At 47.1% G+C, this 22,623-nt stretch overlaps 1 protein-coding gene across 1 annotated transcript in view; it reads left to right on the top strand.

Annotated features, from left to right (window-relative positions):
• grin2ba (glutamate receptor, ionotropic, N-methyl D-aspartate 2B, genome duplicate a) overlaps positions 1-19,123 on the top strand; it is a 74,663-nt gene extending 55,540 nt beyond the window's left edge. The window contains exons 9-16 of the mRNA XM_062530925.1: positions 510-681; positions 4,415-4,568; positions 5,034-5,159; positions 6,570-6,799; positions 7,131-7,291; positions 7,878-8,065; positions 11,840-12,078; positions 16,796-19,123. Of these exons, the coding sequence (XP_062386909.1) occupies positions 510-681; positions 4,415-4,568; positions 5,034-5,159; positions 6,570-6,799; positions 7,131-7,291; positions 7,878-8,065; positions 11,840-12,078; positions 16,796-19,123 (3,598 nt within the window). The remainder of the gene's footprint in view (positions 1-509; positions 682-4,414; positions 4,569-5,033; positions 5,160-6,569; positions 6,800-7,130; positions 7,292-7,877; positions 8,066-11,839; positions 12,079-16,795) is intronic.
• The last annotated feature ends 3,500 nt before the right edge of the window (positions 19,124-22,623 follow it).

The following is a 22,623-nucleotide window of genomic DNA, read 5'->3' on the forward strand; positions in this document are numbered from 1 at the left end:
GTATTGTGCTATAATCCCCCATCAGTTTGTATGTCTGCTCATGTGCGCACGTGGATATCTATTGCCATCCGACTGGAGTGCTATCTCACCGTCCCGTGTGTGCGCGCTGACATCTGCACTGAAGCAAGCCGGATGTATGGATGCACCAGCCGTCGCCTCCGTCGCCGTTGCCGCAGATGCTGCAGTTTGAGCGTCTCATTCTCCCTCGGCCACACCTGTCCTCCCTCCACCCTCTTCATCTTCCTCCCCCACTGCCCTTCCTCTCGCCTGTCATCCGCTCCCCTCAGCCTTGACTGTAAGCATCACCCCGCGCTCATCTGTCTTACCCTTACTCAAACTCTGCATCTCGCGCCATCTTTCATCTTGTCATTTTAACCTCCCAGTCGTTTTTTTCCCTTCTTCTTTCCTTTTTTTTTTCTTCTTCTCTCCCACCCCCCCTCACACACCCCCTCCTCTCACCTTTTTGTTTTATTTTTTGTGTCTCTCGGCAAACTCTTCTGTATCATCAGCAATCAGACGGTCGACTCGGGCATCTACATCAAGCGCTGCTGCAAGGGCTTCTGCATCGACATCCTCAAGAAGATCGCTAAGAACGTCAAGTTCAGCTACGACCTGTACCTGGTAACCAATGGGAAGCACGGCAAGAAGATCAACGGGACGTGGAACGGCATGGTGGGAGAGGTCAGTAGCTCCGGGCCCTCTGCTGTTGAACTCGATTCAATACTTCTAACATTCTGACATCTAAGAATGTTCTGAGTATCTGCTCGTATACTGTATGATGGCATCTGTGCACTTAATCTTCTGTGTTGATCAGTACTCAGATCAGATACACAGTAACCTGATATAAAACGTGTCAACATTTTACACCGCACTCACACATATGCACTTACACTATCAAACGCCACTGATTTATAGAGAGTGCAATTCCTTTTTTTTTTTATGGCCCAGCAGAATTACCACAGTCACTACATTTGCCATTGCCCATGGGAAATGAATGCCCACTGGCGAGATAGCAAAATTCATTCACCTGTGTGTGTGTCTGTGTGTGTCTGTGTGTGTGTGTGTGTGTGTGTGTGTGTGTGTGTGTGTGTGTGTGTGTGTGTGTGTGTGTGTGTGTGTGTGTGTGTGTGTGTGTGTCTGTGTGTGTGTGTGTGTGTGTGTGTGTGTGTGTGTGTGTGTGTAAGGTGCTATTAGTCTCTCAGCTAGAGGGTAGTCAGAACTAACCTTTCGCGCTGCGCTAATGTGATTCTAGACCCATCGCGAGGTGTGACCTCTCCCTGGACCCTACCTCTCTGCGTCCCCCCGATATCAAAGTCCCCCGGTGCCGTTATTGAGATATGCAGCACTTACTTACCATGCACCTCTCACCCACCCCACTTAATTATTTTAATGTCCTCTTCATTGGTTTTCCAATAACAGGCACATAAAAGGGGAATTCAATTTCATCAGATTAGAATAGCATTAATCAATTAGCGAAGAAGAATGACTGCGGAGAGCGGAAAAGGGGGTAAGAGGGAGAGATGTAAATTAGATCACGCCATTCTCATAGGTCGGTGTTTATCTTGCCGTGTCATCAGGATCCTCTCCAAGCCCTCGAGATGTGCCTATGGTGATGCATGAGTCCAGGAAGCGTTATACGGCCCGGGATTAATGAAGACCACAGGCCAGTGGGCGCCAGGGCAAACACAGCCAGCAGGCGGCATCGGGAATTTAGCATCCTAGTCATGCAAGGTCTTTTTTTTTTTCTTTTTTTGCATGTTATCCACGGTGGAGCCAGTCAGGCATACATTAATGCTAGTCAGCTCCGCTACCTCGGTCAAGGGTAAATAGCCCATGTGCCATGACGAGTTTAACATGCCAGCCACGAGCCATAAATCCTGCCACGCGCTCAAGGACCCGGCACGAGAGGTGGCGTTACAGTGGCTGCGCGATTTCGCTTATCTTCATCTTGTTTTAATATTGAGTGATGAGTCCCACAGTGTTCATGTGCCATTCCTCATGCCCTTCTCGTTACAAAAAATAAAAAAACAAACTGGCTGTTTGCTTGATAGTGCAGTGAATAATGATAAAAAAAGAGGAAATACTGTCTCCGTTGTTCCACCGTAAGCTAGAAAAGTCTAAAAGAAAATGACGATAACAGTCCCTCTCGATTCAACACCAGGAAACATTGCCACCCTCACTCTGAGTCAGGGGACTGTTTCGGGCAGCGCTCTCAACGCTCGTCTAGCACTTTGCATCAGCGTTAGTGTGTTACATGTGTACTGGCTCTGGGTGTCACTGGGTAGTCCATGTGGGACTGATGCATCATCTCTTTCACACCTATAAAGGAATGTTAATGAGGACGGAGGACATCTGGCGGCCACGTTCGCTCTCCCCCTGGCCCGCTGCCCACGCTATATCTCTCAGCCCTTAATGGCACCATCTCCGCAAAGTGGGACGGGGCTAACGTTTGCGCACATGCATCATATGGATAGGCTGCCGGCTGGCTTATCACCAGTGTATCCGACATGCGTCAGGCGTTCTTTAGTGCCTCTCTTTTGTGAAGGTGCTGTCCTTTGTTTAAGCGGAGGGCTTCTTTTCGCATATTTTGGGCTCTTTTATTGGTGTTTGTTGTTGTTGTTGTTGTTATTTGGGACGTGACCCAACTTTTGATTTTGCTCATGCGGTCGGCATCGATGAACGGAGCTTAAACTGTGGTGGCTAATCCCCGTAATCCAAAATATTTGAAGCAATACACTTGATTACATGAATTCTCCCAGGCCTGTGTAGAGACACTCACACACCTACACACACACACACACACACACACACACATATATACATACAGAGACACACATGCAAAAACACACGGATACAGTGTCCAAATCCACAGCCACATACAGGCTCCTCTCTCTCTCTCTTTCTCTCTCTCTCTCTCTCACTCTCTCTTTCTCTCCCTCTCTGTTTCTCTCTCTATCTTTCTCTCTCACACACACACTCATTTTCCCTCGCTCATTCTCAATAACACCCACGTAGGTCACTTTCATAACAGCGAGAAAAAGCCGTGGGAGGGGAGAGACGGGAGGGGGGCAAAGGAAGTGAACACACTCCACTCCTAGATGGACTCATTGCCCTATGGGATGCATGCAGGGAAGCACACAGACACACAGACACACAGTCAGACACACACACACACACACACACGGACACACATATATACGCCCACACACAGTCAGACTACCAAGCAGACAAGCGCACAAGTCCTCTCACGTACACACACACACACACATACACAGACGCATGGATGCAAAAGCATATATTCACACTGTCCCTCATCCAGAAAGACAGACAGACAGGCACAAATACACTCATTATCATTGTCTCACTCATACACACATGCACTGACGCATACACATAAAACACCAACCAGTCAGCCTTGGACCTTTTTACAGGTAGACAAAAGCAGATCTCCTCCTGACGACTTTTCAGTCCTTTCTCCTTCCTCTCTCTCTCATTCTTTCATTCTTTCTCTCTGTCTTTCTCTCACACACACACCTCATTAACTCAGTCTGTTTTGTCCCACTTTAGCAGAGTGCTGTAGGGCCCAGGTATTTAGGGCTAAATTTACCTGTAGAGTTAAAGGGAGAGGGAGGGGGAGAGAGAGAGAGAGAGAGAGAGAGAGAGAGAGAGAGAGAGAGAGAGAGAGAGAGAAAGGCAGGGCAGAAAGGATGGAGGGAGAGAGCGCAGAGAGAGAAGAAGGGGAGGAAGCGGGACGGCTATTTCCAGCAGCTCTGACCCACTGTGGTAGCCCAGTTTCTGCTCTCTTCATTCTGTCTTTCTCCGTCTTTCCACGGCTTTGTGCTTCATAGCCTGAGCCGGCCAGTCTGGGTCAGCATGCATGGACTTCAAAACTTGACCTTCGCTCTTCAAGTCTGATGATCCCCGATTCCTCATTCACCTTTCTACCTGCCTCTGTCTGTCTGGTGTCTATCTATCTATCTACCTATCTTTCTATCTATCTATCTATCTACAGTATCTATCTATCTATCTACAGTATCTATCTATCTATCTATCTATCTATCTATCTATCTATCTACAGTATCTATCTATCTATCTATCTATCTATCTACAGTATCTATCTATCTATCTATCTATCTATCTATCTATCTATCTATCTACAGTATCTATCTATCTATCTATCTATCTATCTACCTACCTATCTATCTATCGATCTATCTATCTATCTATCTATCTGTCTATCTACAGTATCTATCTATCTATCTATCTATGTATCTATCTATCTACAGTATCTATCTGTCTGTCTGTCTGTCTGTCCGTATACCTGACATTCTGTCTGTCTGTCTGTCTGTCTGTCTGTCTGTCTGTCTGTCTGTCTGTCCGTCCGTATACCTGACATTCTGTCTCTCTCTCTCAGGTGGTGACCAAAAATGCCCACATGGCTGTGGGGTCTCTCACCATAAATGAGGAGAGGTCAGAGGTCATTGACTTCTCCGTGCCGTTCATCGAGACGGGCATCAGCGTCATGGTCTCGCGTAGTAACGGCACCGTGTCGCCCTCGGCCTTCCTTGGTGAGTCGGTAAGCTGGCCAGCGTTGGCCACAACCCGGACAGCGGACTACTTCAGTCCCCTTTTTGTGCTTGCATCGTGGGTAGCAGGCTGTGTCGATTTCATTTCTTTGCCTTGGTTGTTTTTATTGGTATTTTTGCAAAATGTTATTTGATATCTTGTAAAAAAAAAGAAAAAATCACTTTACTTTGGAGAATAACATTGAACAATTGAAAACATAACTGCTTTGAATGTATTCTTTTCAAACTGTCTATAATGTCACACTTTCTAAGCACTGTCTCTGATGGCCCTTTATTTTCTGTCTCTCTCTCTCTCTCTGCTCCATCTCTTTCTTCCTTTTCATTTCTCTTCTACTCTCTCTTTCCTTTGTCTCCTCTCATTCGCTGTGTCCTCTCATCTCCGCTCTCTCTCTCTCCCTCCCCTCTTCTCTCTCTCTCTCTCTCCCCTTCTCTCTCTCTCCCTCTCAGAGCCCTTCAGTGCGGATGTGTGGGTGATGATGTTTGTGATGCTGCTGCTGGTGTCGGCCATGGCTGTGTTTGTGTTTGAGTACTTTAGCCCTGTGGGCTACAACCGCTGCCTGGCGGATGGCCGAGGTGAGTGCAGCCAGTGCAAGCACGCAAGGGACACACACACACACACACACACACACACACACACACACACTACACTGACCCTAAACACCCTCAATGTCTTTTGCTCTCTCTTGGTCACACACACACATACATATGCACACAACACCACCATGCCTCTACAGTATATACACACACAACAGCCACACACCCACCACCCACACACACACACACACACACACACACACACACACCTCTTCCGGGCCTCTTGTGGTCCTCTCTCCCTGCAGTGGCCCCTCCATGCAGGTGGCGTGTCTCTTCTCGTCCGTGTCAGCGCGGCTCATCCGCGGCCTCTTCATGTTTTTTAATGCCGGCCCTCGTGTGTTCTCGCATGCATTTCCATACTTTCAGGAATCACATGCCTCCGCTGACAGTGTGGGCTTCCTCTTTTATTAGATAAAAAAGGAAGAGGGGCGGGTAAAAAAGAGAGAGAGAGAGAGAGAGAGAGAGGGAAAAAAAAAATCAATGTCTCCCCTCCGATTCATGTTGGTGCTATATATAGAGACTAATGCTTTTTTCTGTCACTTACATCTCCCTTCATCTTTGGGGGAGGAAGACAGTATCCGGAGATATTGTCACAAGCAGTCATTGTTTTCCATAGCTTGGCGAGGGTGCGGGGGGGTTAGGGACGTGTTTTTTTTTAGCGGGGGCGCAGGGGGTTAGGGATGTGTTCCATAGCTTGGCGGGGGCACAGGGGGTTAGCGATGGGGGTTTTTTTTTCGGGAGGGTAGAGATGCCAGGGGCGGCTAAAGCTCTTCACTGCAGAGATGTCACGATGACGCGCACTAGCAGCAAGCGAGAGTGGGGTGAGCAGAAGGGAGCCAGGAGTTGAGTTTCAGGTGCACCACTAGACAGGGTACTGTAGACTTGCCCGAGCGCGAGCGGAAGATCTCTACTGCTCACCTCAGCACAGGTCCCAGTTCCGCCTCGCGCATGCGCCCCGCCCCCTTTACTTCTCCTCCGACTCGTCGCCACGTCAACGTCATGTTTTTATTTCTCCCACTGGGAGTACATTTACTGAAACAGTGCGTGTACATGACCGTGAGTAGCTCGGCGTAACAATGTCTGTTAAATAAGTAAGTAATGTGCAAGTGTCGTGTTGTATATTTTTTTGCAACACATCAACTTCTGCTGTTCTTGCCTGGTGGTTACATAGGACCGTATTATTCAGTGATAGCACAAAAGAGGCATATAAATGTCTGAATCAATCCCCAAGTTTACAGATCAGTTCCATGCTTTTATATTCTCTAAGCGGCATTAAACCGTGCCCTATCTCTCTATCCCTCTGACTCTGTCCCTCTCTCTGTCTCTCTCTCTTTCTGACTCACACACCCTCTCATTCTCTCTCTCTCTCTCCCTCTCTCCTCTCCTCAGAGGCTGGAGGTCCGTCCTTCACCATTGGGAAGGCCATCTGGCTGCTCTGGGGTCTGGTGTTCAACAACTCCGTGCCGGTACAGAACCCCCGAGGCACCACCAGCAAGATCATGGTGTCCGTCTGGGCCTTCTTCGCTGTCATCTTCCTGGCCAGCTACACTGCCAACCTGGCCGCCTTCATGATCCAGGAGGAGTACGTGGACCAGGTGTCTGGCTTGAGCGACAAAAAGGTAAGAGAGAGCGCTTTTCCTCTTCACCGTGCTGGCTCGCCTCTCTCTGTGTTGAAGTTGTGTCTGTCTGCCTCTCGGTGTGTCACCCCTGTGTCGTCTCTTTCTCAGCCAGCATCTCTCTCCCTCCGTCTCGGCCTTATTATTTATTTTTTTTTGCCCAAACTCCCTGTCTGAGTCACACTCTGCATTATTCACTCCCTGTTCACTGTCTCTCGTTACCTTGTGCGTTTTTCCTTGTACGATTCTATTCTTTTCCTCTTTTTCTACCATCTCCACATTTACAGTACCCCTGTCATTCTTCCTCCTTCTTTTTTCCTCGTCTGGATCACAGTTCCAAAGGCCCAACGACTTCTCACCTCCCTTCCGCTTCGGCACCGTCCCCAACGGCAGCACCGAGAGAAACATCCGGAACAACTACCCGGAGATGCACGGCTACATGGTGAAGTTCCACCAGAAGAACGTGGACGAGGCTCTCCACAGCCTGAAGACCGGGTGAGGAGTTGGGAAAAGAAACTTGACAACGCAAATCGATTTGGAATGAAATAAACAAAGCAAAACAACACAAAACAAACAAACAAACAAACATAACAAGTAATCATACAGAAAAAAGAATGGATGAAATTAAGGAGGCATTTTTAACAACTCACTCTAGCGCACATTTGTGATTCTGTGCAGTTGGAGTAAAAAAAAAAATGTATGAAAGTTTTGAGGTTAGATTGAAGTTCATGCAAATAGATTTCCGATGGAGTAGCGCTGCAGCTCATTGGGGCTTGCTGGTCCTCATTTCAATTTCACATCGGAGTCATCTGCTGTCTGAATCACACACCACATTTCTGGCATTGTTTTTGCAGGCGGAACACAATCTGCATTGTTTTGCATTTTTACAGCAAGGGGGTTAATTATCTTGCAAATGAGAAAATTAGGATTTGAATGAGCAAATGAGCGACTCTATTGCCAAATTGAAAGTGTCCAATTTCCCCCCCTTTCTGTTTGTTATTCTGTCTCTTTTGGTCAATGTGTTTCTCCTTTGCTTTGTTTACTCTCTCTCTCTCTCTCTCTCTCTTTCTCTCTCTCTCAGTAAACTGGATGCCTTTATCTATGATGCGGCTGTGCTGAACTACATGGCCGGGCGAGATGAGGGCTGTAAGCTGGTCACCATTGGCTCTGGGAAGGTGTTTGCCTCTACTGGCTATGGCATTGCCATCCAGAAGGATTCTATCTGGAAGAGGCATATCGACTTGGGCATCCTGCAGCTGTTTGGAGATGGTAAGCGACATCCATGGTCCACCATCAACTGTGTGTGAGATAGTTAAGCTAGTGGGATCCTGTGCTCATAACAAGCACAGGGTTTGTTGTTTAAAACTACGGGAATGAGTCATTTGAAATTCAATTTTAAGTGCTACTTCCTGGGGCGAGTTTAATTTGCAGTAACTGTTTTTCCCCTGAGACGTTATGGTCAGGGATTGAATACACATATAATATACACAATATACAGTATAATGTAGATTGATAGGAAATGGCAATTATTTTATCTTTACTTGGTGTATAGATAGTTTTCATAGAGCATTAATTGAAACTATAAATATAGACTGTCAGTGTGAGCCAACCTAGTAGCAAGAGGCATCCTGATTGGCTGGAGTTATCACATCTCACATATACTGCTGTGACCCCCATGTTATATGTGGAGAGGAACAATGGCTGCTGAGATTTACCACCCTCTGGAGTCCTTATCTTTTATATGTTGACACCAGGAACTCTTGACTCTTCACATGCCAGCAAGGTTTCTGTGCTGAATGAGCAGGAACACACCTCTCAATCAATCCTCTTATCAGTCAGCCGATCAGATCTGCCACCATTATTTATTCATGTTGTCAATGGCTGATATTTTGGCTAGACTGCATTTATGGCTACCCAACAGCTAGTGATTTATTTTGCTCTCCGTGGAAGACCTCATGAGCCCCACCATACTGACCACCAGCTGTGATGGACAGAGCTCTCCTGGAGATTTAACTCTCCCCTGGGAGTTTTATTTACAGTGGTGCACCATAGCTTATGAGAAGCAAACAACCTTGTATCGATCTTGTCCATCTTGTGTGGTAGCACTGGTGAGTTCTACATTGAAGTAAATAGTTAGTTCTCAATGTGTACCCAATGGATTGTAAGAGCCAAATACTGTAAGGGTATTCTGAATATAATATTATAAGTAAGTTGTGAATTACAGTGATGTACAGTATATCATGAAGTTATCTTAGAATGATAATTTGTAATGATATAAAAACAGGACTATCAAGTCCTAAAAAATACAACTTAGTAATAGAAAAGTAGTAGAAGGGTTTTCTTTTTAGCAGTATGAACTCAGTCAACAGTTCTAAGTTCAATAACTTCATTGTTTATGTATACTTATTTGTTTCCTCAAAACATTTTAGCAAACTGATCGAAATCATATTTCGTGCATGCCTACAGTACAGTAGAGTAAACTATACATTGTACTGTAGGTGTGCCTGTAACATTATGAAGAAGTTTGCATTAAAGGCCAGTACTACATATAATGCTATAATGTTTGGGTCTCTTGTTACTATAGTATAGTCCACAGGTTATACAGGGCACAATGAGTCGTGTCCACTGTCTTTTGGGGCTATTGTTGTTATTGGCCATCAGCGTGTTTGGGTTTGTTTGCTCCTGTTTCTATAGACTAATAGGTTGTGGAGCCGTTGGGCTTGCTCCAGTTCTCTTTCGAGGATCGGGATCCTGGGGCACTCCGGAGCCAAGTGTAGTGTCCTAGTTAAGGTGCCAGTAAAGGCACTGTTGTGTTCCTGTCCTCTGTGGACGAGCATGGGAATATGGGTTAGGGTGGAGAGAGTCAGCTCTCCATGGACAGAGAATAAGAGTGTTTGTGTGTGGGTGTGTGGGTGTGTGTGTGTGTGTGTGTGTGTGTGCGTGCTCGCGCCTGGATCTGTGTTCTTCGGTCTGTGGTTGTTGTCTGTTTCTTCATGCGCACTTGTTCCTGTGCAAGTGTATCATTTACATCTTTGTGCCTCTCTGAGTTTGTGCTGAGTTTTGTTCTCTTGACGGGGTGTCTATCTATGTATATCTACTGTATGAATGGATCTTTGACAAGATTGTGTGTGTGTGTGTGTGTGTGTGTGTGTGTGTGTGTACCTGTAGGTATTACTGTGTGTGTGTGTGTGTGTGTGTGTGTGTAGGTATTACTGTGTGTGTGTAGGTATTACTGTATGTGTGTGTGTGTGTGTGTGTGTGTGTTTGTGTGCATAGGTATTAGTGTGTGTGTTGCCGTGTGCTTACATTCTTATGCGTAAATGGGTCATCAGGCAGTGTTGGTGAGTTAGTGAGTCCCTTGCCCCTCTCTCCCTCCCTCCCTCCCTCCCTCCCTCCCTCTCTCCCTCCCTCCCTGGATTTCAATGTCGTTTTGACACGCTCCAACATGTAGTCCTACCCGCTGTGGCCTAGTTTCCACTGCCCAACCGCCCGCTCACTTCCTCCCCAGGACGAGGGACCAGTCCTGACTTCCACCGCAACCAAACCAGGGACCCTGCCGCGTGACTAAAGCCCAGAGACAGGCCCTCTCCCTGGGGAAGAGAGACTGGGAGCTGGTGTGTGTGTGTGAAGGGTGGGGGTGCGGCCACCAGCCCTGCCGGGTGCTACCCAACATCCCCCTACGTCTTTAGCAGCCTGTGGCGAGCCCGCGGGCCTTCCAGTCACATGGGTTGCAGTGTGAGTCTGGCTGTTTAGACAACAGTGACGCACTGGGTTGTACACCATGATTAATTAATGGCAGAGTGTCCCTAAGCGGGCCAGCCATGTGCAGGGATGTGGGATGAGTCTGGGGTGACCCAGTAAATGGTGCATGTGTGTGTATGTGTCTGTGTGTGTGTGTGTGTGTGTGTGTGTGTGAGTGAAAGTATGAGAGTCTGAGATGCAATTGCTTAAGTGGAGGATAGCACACAGGCGGGGTGAGTGTAAAAGGCGTGTGATATTTGTGCCACCGGGGAGTGTGTGTGTGTGTGTGTGTGTGTGTGTCTCTGTGTGTGTCTCTGTGTGTGTGTGTGTGTGTGTGTGTGTGTGCGCGTGTGCGCAACTTTGTGTGATCTCCCTGTAATGCGATCTGATGTCTGAGGAGTGCACTAAAATACCCGTCTGTGTTCCTCTGCCTGAGGTCCATCTCATATTCATAGTCTGTCCGGTCGGTCATCCTCTGTGGCCCAGTTTTGCCCCAACCTCTTTGTCCTCACACTCTGTCCACTGTTGTCACACCTCTCACGCGCATATCACTTCATCCCCGGTCCGTCACCACAATGACCACACTCCTCTGTCCCCAATCAGACGTGTGACCTTTCCCGGGACAGATTCACTATGCCTCTCGTAAGAATATACAGTGTGCCCTGTCTGAGAACATCAGATTCAGCATAATCTCCCATATGGTGATGTGATCAAGATAACAGAGAAAGGTCCATGCTGTGGCCTCACTCAGGGCCAGGAAGCAAACTGAGGTGTGAATGGTGGGGGTAGGCCACTGAGAACAGTTCCAGGCCAGGGGGAGAGGTAATTATCATACAGAATAACAGAAGGTTGCCTGACCTGTTGTGTTATACGCTCTTCTGCCATCTTGTCTTCCTCACCTGCAGTCATGGATGTTGTTTTGTGTTTGTAGCACCGTAGTGCAAAGAAAAGGTTTACTTTATGTAGGATGGATGACTTAGTGGAGTTTAACCTAAAATTATCTTGAGATTATCCCTTTCTATTGGCTCTCTCTCTCTCTCTTGCTCTCTCCTCTCTTTTGCTGTGTGTATCTGCTCTCTCTCTCTCTCTCTCACACACACACACACCACACACTTTCTCCCCTCTCTCTCTCTCTCTCTCTCTCTCTCTCTCTCTCTCTCTCTCTCTCTCTCTCTCACACACACACACACACACACACACACACACACACACACATACACACACACACACTTTCTCCCCTCTCTCTCTCTTCCTCTGTCGCCCAGTCCCCTCTCACCTGTTCAATCTGCTTGCGTCCCGCAGGTGACATGGAGGAGCTGGAAGCTCTGTGGCTCACCGGGATTTGCCACCACGAGAAGAACGAGGTGATGAGCAGCCAGCTGGACGTGGACAACATGGCCGGCGTCTTCTACATGCTGGCGGCCGCCATGGTGCTGTCGCTCCTCACCTTCATCGCCGAGCACCTCTTCTACTGGCAACTGCGCTTCTGCTTCATGGGCGTGTGCAACGGCAAGCCGGCCTTCACCTTCGCCATCAGCAGGGTGAGTGTGTGCGGTGTGGCCGAGCTTCGAGCAGCATTCGTGGGAACCCAAACAGCATACAGACACTTAAAGACTCATGCATGTAAGCTGGTGCACAGACACAGTGACATCCAGAGCACATTTCAATGGAACAACAAAACATTATGCAACATAACAGGGATAGCTTTGTTTAAAAAAAAAGACCATTAACCAAGCCATATTAATATACATACAGTACTGTACAATTTAATTGATTTAGTTGTGTATTTCAGGTAATATCAATAATTTGCAGTAGTGTTGTTTTAACTGAGTAAAGATCAATTACCCAATACCCAATTACAGTTGTACTATTTTCCAAATTACTTGGAAAACAACATTAAAAACAATGATTTCTGAACATTCATATATACGTCGTTTTTTGGAACCAAATTCTTCAGTTGTTTATCTGCTGAACATTTTCTTACATATGGACAGCTTTCAAATGTGCTAATGATAGTTGTCAGTAAAGCACAAAAAAAGCTATTCTAATGCTGCTGTATTTCACCTGGCAGAAGATTTTGAGCTGGCTGATTTCACTCTCACATTTTCCATTCATGGTTCTATAAATACAATTTGTTCAGCAAGGAGCAGTATCAGTCCTCCCTCTGTTTGTCTCGTGGTTTTCCTTTGCCTTTGTGTCCACAAGCAAAGCTGGCCAAGCATATGGTCTCCGGTGGCCAAGCAGAGCCAAGCCCAGAGTGTAGACTGACTCTCATTCCCGCTTTTAAGCCTTCAGTTTTTTTTTTGTTTTTTTTATCCCAGCACCCATTTCACACCGGGGGGTAAATATTTACTAAACGTTGAGCCAAAATCAATTTCTAACTCGACGAAAATTAGCCAGAGGAGGCAGGAAGGTGGATTTACTTGCCCTCGTGGGAGCAAAGTCACCTCCAGGTATTTTGATTTGCATTCCAATTGTTTTGACGTGGTGATGGTGGTGGTGGTGGCGGCAGTGCTGGCCCCTCTTGCTGTAATTCTGAGTGCCTGGCGAAGGTGAAATGCCTGCAGTCGGAGCCACATGGCTTATTTACCGCTTCGCCACACGCCGTCGAGTCATTCAAGTCCGCCCCGAACATGCCCCTCCTGAGCTGCACCAAGCATTCTAGGTATAGAGAGGGTGCACTGGACCAGAAAACTGCACTATCCCATAATATGGCTCTTTGTACTGTCACTAGAAAACCAAAGAGCTTTGAAATGTATTCAAAAATGTTTAGTTTGATTTCCATTTATCCCTGTAACTATGCAACAACCCAACAGTGTACAGTGTAAGAAGCTCTTGATTTAGAAACACTTGAGAATGCACTTATTCTTCATTATCTGATGAACGTGACTTGTTAATTACATTAGAATCAAACAATGCAAACATCAGTTTATTATTAACTTGAACAGTCCATTAGAATTTAGGTTTCAAAGGGAGATGATTGACAGATTCAGTGACTGAACGTCAGTACATATCCATATAGCATGGCCTCCTCATAATATGCACACACAAATCTTTCAATTCATTAAATAAAACACAGGGTTTTGATGTCAAACTATTGTGAAAGTACAACAGTATGAAAGAATTGAGTTTATTTTTTTTGCAATTTTCCCTCTGCCTGCGTTCCCATTATTAGGATTTAGGACCTTTCCTGGTGTGGTCCTCTAAATATGACACCACACCAGAACCTCACCAATGCAGAAATGATGCAGGCCACTTGAATTAGTTTTTTCATGTTCATCATCATGTTCATCATCATCATGCCATTGTTCTGAAGGCTAATGAACAGCAGTTTGTTCAATTAAGCCTCATTGTACTCGCACTGTCTCATTTTGTGGCATGACAATCTCTCTCATTGTCTCACATGGGCTGAGGTTTGCTCTCAGAAACCACTCCTTACCACCTCCGACTCCTCTCGACTGATTCAGGGTTGTTTAATTTCACAGCATAATCCAATAAACGCTATCGTCACCAGCACCGCTATTAACACCATAAACCCCACACCGCCAAAATGAGAAATGTGTCACACCCGTCCCCCTCTCACTCACTCACACACACACACACACACACACACACGTGGCAGAGGTTTGTGTGGGGGCACACAGTGCCACACTAACACCTTTCCTCTCCGTCTGGGCGGGTGCCACCTGCACATCTGTCATACGTGCCTCCGAGCTCCGCAAACGAGCTCATGTCGATGCAGCGACACTCAGCCTAATCTGCATCCACCGCTAGCAGTGTAGGGCATTACTGACGTCATACCTTGAGCACAGAGTTAAATGTTGTACCACACATCCATAATCTTTTATGGATTTTTTTTTCTTCTTTCTTGCTCACAGTGTGTCTCACTCTCAGCCTCAGGCCGTAACTATTAGTATTTACACATTCCACTTAAATCAGCTGAAAAAAGTCTCTTGCCTCTATTTTTTTTTCTCTGGCTCACAAATACTGGCATTCGTTATGCACCACATCATAGTGTGGGGGAGAGCATTCATCCAATGCCAGATCCCATAGGACAATCAAAGTGAGCGTGCGCACACACACAGACAGACACACACACACACACACACACATTCTCCCTCTCTCTCACTCTCTTTCACACACACAGTCATAATTGCAAGAACATTCTGTCATTTGGTTTGTTTGTTTTTGATGTCCGTAAACAGTTCATAAAGAAATAGTGGAAGAAAGCCTCCTTAATGGAGATGGAAGGCCAATCCTGTCATTTGACATTAAACAGGTTTGGCGACGAGAAAAGGAAGTGCGTAGAAGAGTGTCAGTTAGAATTCAGCTGCTAAGCCACAGACGAGCTACACAATCAGACAAGCATGTAAACAGGCAGAGAGAAACAGGAGGCCATGATGGAGGCGAACGAGGAGGGAGAGGAGAGGTGCACGGCCTGGCGTGTCAGGGCTGAGGTGTGAGGACAGGTGCAGTCACAAACGCAGACGGCCAAAGGTGAGGAAAACAAAACAAAACAAAACAAAAGGAGGTGAGGGAGTTGCTGCCTCGCACCCTGGAGGCGCACTGTATAAAAATAATCTCCGTTTGACCCCTCGCTGACCCCCGGCCAAAGCGCTCGCCCTAACTGAGGCTCGTGGCATCTTCACCTTTGATCCTGCGTGTTAGCTGAAGGATCTCATTAACTGGTCAGTCATCTACAGACCAGAGAGAACCAGGAAATCATTTGGGGCCATTGATTTTAGCCTTGGTGTCTATCTGTCATCCCCATTTAGTCAAGTCTTCTGTGCAGTTTTTTTTGTTTGCATATTGGGTTATACATCATGGGCTGCAAATGGCACACTCCATCTTTCTGTCACTGTAGTGTCTGTGGTGCCTCCCTCGGCCTCTCTTTGTCACCGTATGTGGTTTTTGCTTTATGATGTGGCGTTAAATGTGGTCAATGGCGCATGTATGAGCCAGCAGGTATTGTTGCATTGGAATTCTTATCACATTGATCAGAGGTATTGATTATTATAATCCAGCATCTTCCCAAGGCCTGCATTGTCATCAATCATTCGCTCCATCCTCTCATCTTCATATCTGCCTTGTCCCATGTCACCTTCCTTCAGATGGACCATTCACATTTTGTTGTTTATTCTTACTTAATTATGAATCACCCCAAATATACATTTAAATGAAGATGGAGAATAGATAAACCAAACTCAAATAATAATAAAATAATAATAATTTTCTGATAATTGAGCACATTCATCATAAGTGTTTCTCTTCTCTTTGGCACTGGCACTGAACATGCTGCTATGCCAGTGTGTGTTATCCCAAAGCACTAAAACAAATCAAATCAAATTAATCAGATTAAAGAAATGAAGTTATTTTCCAGAAATACCCGGGCTGAAGTCTTTCTTGCAGCTACTGCTGTTATTCCATCATTTTCCATTGTAGGGCAACATCGGTCATAGGTTTGGTAATGCGACAGCAGTATCAGTTCGTTGTGTCAGTATCCATATTAAAAACATCTGCCCTCAATTAGCCTCATTGATTGAATTGTATTAAGTGTAAGGAGAAGATCATTATCAATAGCTATAAACCATGGCATTTGAAAATTGTCACCCCTAAAGCCATTCTTTGAAGTGACCCGTGTAGCCTATGGCCAGTAAAGAGTATTGGCATTTAGATGTGATCAGTAATTTGAAACCTCAGGTAAGATCATTTGATATCATTTTTGGGCCAATGTTAAAAGGCTAATGCAATTTCAGCTCCAAAAAATCTGTTTTTGCGAAATCTATGCTTCATTGGCATGAGTTTCCACATTTTACAGTGAAATCAAAGAAGGGCAAATGTTCTATAAAGTGTTTGAATGAAAACTAACTAAATTCAAATGGTTTGTTTTACATTATGCTGTATATTATGCTCACCGTAATCCCTGATTGATGTATTCTGATTTGCTGTTATATTGTGAGTACATCCATACCATAGATAGTTTAGAAACCAGTGCTGTATGTCTACCCGCTTATCCTTTGCCCTGAAGGATGCTACAGTACATCCTCCCCTTCCTTATTGCCCTCCGCTATTTCAGTCTTTTGCCTGGGTCTTTGGTCGCGTCCTGTTCAGGCACTTTCTCTGTCTTAGTAGTGATATAGGTCTCTTTTTAGTGACTCGACACAGAGCTCACTGTTTATGTGGCCATAAAACTGAAATCAGTTGAATTCAATTAGCAATTTGTAACGTCTGTGTCCTCTTATATCTTCGTCCCCACAGGAGATCTACAGCTGCATCCACGGGGTTGAGATCGAGGACAAGCCCTCAGCCCTCAATTCACCCTCTGCCACCATGAACAACACTCACTCCAACATCATGCGCTTGCTGCGCACTGCCAAGAACATGGCGTCCCTCTCCGGCGTCAACGGCTCGCCGCACAGCGCCCTGGACTTCATCCGCCGCGAGTCGTCCGTCTACGACATCTCCGAGCACCGGCGGAGCCTGGCCGGCCACTCGGACTGCAAGCCGCCCTACATGCCCGACGACAACATGTTCAGCGACTACATCAACGAGGTGGAGAGGACTTTCAGCAACCTGCACCTCAAGGACAGCAACCTCTACCAGGACCACTACCTGCACCACCACCCGGCCTCCGGCTCCATGCTGGGGCTGACCGGACCCCTGCCCAACAGGCCTCACAGCGTGGGCAGTGGCAGTTCCCTGGAGGGGGGCATGTTTGACTGTGACAGCCTTGGCGGGGGAGTGGCGCCGATTTTCACTACGCAGCCGAGGTCCGCTCTGACCCACAGGAATATGAGCAAGTTTGACTTGTTGTCCAGCCAGACTCCGCCATCGGGGCCGGGCTTCAAACAGGGCCTGGCTGACCTCTACGGGAAGTTCTCCTTCAAAGGAGGCGCGTCCAGTTCGGGCTACATCGCCGGGCACGACCGGTACTGCGGCGGCGGGGACGACGGCAACATCCGGTCCGACGTCTCGGACATCTCCACGCACACGGTCACCTACGGCAACCTGGAGGGCAACGCCAAGAAGCGCAAGCAGTACCGCGACAGCCTGAAGAAGCGGCCGGCGTCCGCCAAGTCGCGGCGCGAGCTGGACGAGATCGAGCTGGGCTACCGCCGGCGGCCCCACCACAGCCACCACCACTACTACCCCCACCGCTCCTCCGTCTCGCCGCCTCCGCTGCTGCCCTCGGAGCGCAAGCGAGGAGGGCTCACCTCCTCCACCTCCTACCTCTTCCAGGACAAAGAGAGCCTGAGGGACTTCTACCTGGACCAGTTCCGGCCCAAGGAGGGCGTGCCCCAGTGGGAGCACGTGGACCTGACCGACGGGCCCGGCGGCGGGGGTGGCGTCGGCGTCGGCGTCAGCGCCAGCAGAGTCGGCGGGGGCAACTGCACCAGCCTGGTGTCCGTGGACGACTTCCTGAAAAGCAAACCCAAGAAGTCGGAGAGCAAAGGCTCCGTCGGGGACGTGGCGGGCAGCGGCGACTGGGAGTGCCGGAACTGCCGAGCCAGCTCGACGAGCGCCGGCGGCGGCAAGCAGATGTCGCTGCACGGGTACTCCGGCGTGGGCTGCGGGGCGTCCGGAGGCGGCGGGGGCGGCGGAGGGGTCAGCAGCCGCCCGAGCTCGGCCACGTGCATGCGCTGCGAAGGGTGCAAAAAGACGGGTAACCTGTACGACATCCGAGAGGACAGCAACCACCTGCTGGAGCAGCTCGGGGAGGGGAAGGGCGGGCTGGGGGGCCCGACTCAGGCCCAACGCAGACGCTCCGGCTTCAGCGGCAAGCCCCTGCGCCGCCAGCACTCCTACGACACGTTCGTGGACATGCAGAAGGAGGAGGAGGCGGGCATGGGCGGTGTGCTGGGCGGCATGGGCCGCGGAGTCGGCGGTGGCGGCATGGGTGGCGCCGGCATGGACGCCATGCTGCCGCCGCCGCGGAGCGTGAGCCTCAAGGAGAAGGAGCGCTACATGGAGGGCAGCAGCCCCTTCGCGCACATCTTCGAGAGGCACGGCGGCTCGGAGCGCGAGCGCGACCGAGACCCCTTTTACGCCGCCGGCAGTGGTATCGGCGAGCGGGCCAAAAGCTCCGGGTCGCCCTTCGGCCTGTTCCGGGGCGAGGGCCTCCACCGGCGCTCGGTGGGCGAGAGGGACATGCGGGACCGTGGTTTGATGGAGGGAGGGGTTTACTCACTGTCCAAATCCCTCTACCCCGACAGGGTGAACCAGAACCCCTTCATCCCCACATTCGGCGACGACCAGTGTCTCTTGCATGGCGCCAAATCGTACTACATCAAAAAGCAGCAGCAGCAGCAGCAGCAGCAGCAGCAGCTGCACAAAGGGAGCCGCACGGACTTGCGGGGCTCGGTGGGGGTCACCTCCTTCCTGCCAGCCTCTGCTACGGCAGGGGTAATGTCCAATGTGGCCCAGAGGTTCCCCAAGGAGCTGTGTCTGGGAGGACTGGGCCCCATGGGCAACCACCTCGGTGGGCCCAGCGGGAGCAAGCTGAGCCTGGGTCCTCAGCGACCCTTCAACGGCTCCAGCAACGGCCACGTGTACGAGAAGCTCTCCAGCATCGAGTCAGACGTGTGAGGGTGGGGGGGGTTTGCGGGGGAGAGGGCCCGGCCGGCAGCGCGGCAGAGGTCAGAGAGCTGGAAAGTGGCTAATGGGGGATGGCGTGATGCCATCGCCGCTGCAACCACTCTCCTGAGAGACTAGAGCGTGGTTACAGAGAGCCATCGGAAGACGGGAGAGAGGACAGACACAATGAACTGGCTAGCCGTTATTGGGGAATGTTTTTACATTTAATGCCAGAAAATAGAAGTGTTTTTGTCCATGTGTGTGTGTTCAGCTGGGTGGGTTGGGGCTGGGCGGAAAACAACAGGAATCAAGAGAGCAGACACATAGACACACAAACACACACACACACACACACACACACACACACATACACACAGACACACACACAGACACATTTGCGGTTGTTGCATCCATTTACATAGAACAAAAGGTTCTCGCGTTACCTCACAGCATTAGTCACCAGTTACAGGTGGAGAACGTTCCGTGCTCTGCCAGTGCTTCGGCGAAAGGGAAGGCTATCATTTCCTGCCATTTTAGACCCAAAGCGCCAAAGCCAAATGGAGATATTCAACCCCCTACAGAGTGCTAAGGAGAAAGGGAAGTTGTAGAGCAGAGTGTCCATCTGGTGAGGTGGCGAGAGAGTGAGAAAGAGAGCGAGAAACAGAGGGGGAAAGAGAGAACGTGATAGAGAAGGAAATGAAAAAAAAAACCTCTTGTGAATGGAACCAGGGAATGGCTTGGTTTAATCTCCCTTCCTGCCCCACACCTGTTCACTGATGCTCTCTCCTCTGCTCTCCTCTGCTCTCCTCTCTTCTCTCCTCCACTGCTCTCTTCCTCTTGCCCAGCGTTCCACAACATGTGTCTTTTATCCTTGTTTGCTATGGAAATACAATCATGAATGAAAATATTGAATTCTTACTGAAGTTAACAGGGTACTATAAACCTAATAATACAAATATCATTGTGAATAGCAAGGATTAATACTAGTAATGATTATGATAACACTGGTTATGATATTAGGTTTGTGTTTTCTTTCTTTGACGTTTAAAACCTTTAAATAGTACCAGTTATTTCACTGTCAGCCGACTACGGCAGGAAACTTGTCAACCTTGACTTATTAACCTGAACGACTACGAAGGTCTTAGGGTTCTTTGTTTTTATTTGTTGTCATCCATGTCTTGTTATTATTTAGTATTTAGCTAATTGTTGAAGACATTGTTTGCTTAGTGGGTAAACTATTGTGTCATCGGAAAACAAGAGATCGAGAAGAAACACTGCAACTGTGATGTATTGATTGTTAAGATTGATAGTGGAGTGTTTTCTGATTGCGGATGGATTCTGACCTAATGTTGGATGACATGACATGATCATTTGGTACTCAGAGGTCTTCATCTGTGGGTCTGCAAATAATTTTTTGATAATGTTCTTTTTATTTTATGGGAGATTTTACGGGCTAACATGATGGCATCTGCTAATAGGGGTACGTGAAGGACATGCTGACTAGTTGTACCCTGCTGTGATGAAGTTGGACTTGATGTGGATATTGTGTTCAATGGACACTGGCCTGTTCCATTTCCAGTTCCATAAATGCAATGCCCTACTAACCATGGGCTGTGTTACAGTCTTATAATGTCTTACATGTTTTTAATGTAAGACTAATGTATGGGACTAACAATTTAAAGCAGACCCAGTAGGTTTAATTACAAAATGACAAGAAGCAGCCTATTACAGAGTATACCATTTCTCAAAAAGAAAAATGATATGTAAGCTGACATTATGCTTTAAAACCATGACAGAACCTCTACACTACATTGTGCGGCCATTGCATTGCTGGAATTGCGAAAGACACACCGTGTCCACTTTCATTTATTGATTATTCATACTCATGGTCTGATATGACAAATCCCAACTCATGACTTTAACACTTTAATTTAATTGGCATGGGGATGACATCTGCTGATGAAATGGAGTTTTGTGACTGGGGGGGCTTTAGACTTGAGGTTATCCCGTGATACAGGGTCAATGAAAGAAAGGTTACCCTCACACCAAATGCCATCTAGACAAAATACCAAACCCCTGTCTGTCTGTGACAACATGTCTATGTCCTGTTAGCTTGAGACCGTCCCGTTCTACACCGAACCTTCACTCGCGTAGGACGCCGCGTCAAAATATATGCCTTATCATACATAACTGATTTTAATGACAAAAGATATTGTACAGAAAAGCCTGTTGATAATCTTAAGGTAACTTGTGTGTACAGTTTAAGCTGTCTTATGTTTAAGGGCTGTGGGAAAGATGGATGTTGCAAAGTCTATTAAAAATGATGGCCTTTTGCTTATTGAATGGCACCTCGGAGGCTGCATGAGACAAGAAGGAGTACATTTATGTGGAGTGATCAATGCAATATTTTGATAGACCCATCGGTAGTTCACTAACAAGTGCATCACTCTAATTTCTCTTTCCAACCAAAAAGAGACAGTGATTTCGCCTTATGCTGTATGAAATCAACTCATCGTACTTTACTTTCTATGTATCTTGTTCAATACATTTTGAATTTTTATACACACATATTTTTGGATACCATTTTGGCCAATATCTGTAGTATGGAATAAAAGGCTTAAGGAAGCAATTGCAAGAAGGAGAAGAACGTAAAAATAGATGATAGATAGATAGACAGAAAGAAAGAGGGAAGGAAGGAAGGAAGAAGAGCTAGCATTGTTGTCAACACAGACATGTTACCCTTTTCCCTGTAAATACGTTTCAAAACTTTTCACTTTGTACAGTCAGCAGTCAGGATGTAACTTTAAACTATCTTTTACAAAAATTTAGGAAATAAACAAAACAAATAAAAATGGATAAAATAGGAAAAATACACAAATAAAAAATTAAAATATGCAAAATATAGTTAAGACAAAGTATTACCAATCATAAGTGATATAATAAACATTTCCTTTTGTTTTAATCTCATGTTTACTACTTAATTATAATAGGTTATTAAGTAATATTACGATTCATTTTAATACTATGCTTTTGCTTTTTTTCACTAAAGTGTTGAGAAGCAAGATACTTTGCTGTATGTTTAGGTGTCTGGTGATAAGGTCCAGTTTAGGGGCCTTGGCTAAGTTTCCCTTGAATTGTTTTAGAATAACTTTTAAGATGCTCTACATGCGTTCACATAATGCACATGAACTCATCTAATAGGTTATAACCTGAGGAGCTGCACCGTTGGCATTCACATAGACACAATATAATTGAGCCCTTATTTTAGCAGGACTGGATAATTCTCTAATTCCTCTTTTTAAATTATGTTCTTTTGTGTGTGTGGGGGGGGGGGGGGGGTGTGTGTGTGTGTGAACTAACACAAGTTAATGGCACAGCAGCATTGAGGTCCTTGGTTTAACCTTTGTCAAAATCGACGTCAGAAACAGTGGGAACTGTCCAATCAAGAAGAGTGTGCCCCCATTTCAGTCCTTACAAAAGTACTTGTCACCACAGAATATTCACAATTGAGT

This window comes from Sardina pilchardus, chromosome 3 (assembly GCF_963854185.1).
Source record: "Sardina pilchardus chromosome 3, fSarPil1.1, whole genome shotgun sequence".
NCBI classification, from domain to species: domain Eukaryota; kingdom Metazoa; phylum Chordata; class Actinopteri; order Clupeiformes; family Clupeidae; genus Sardina; species Sardina pilchardus.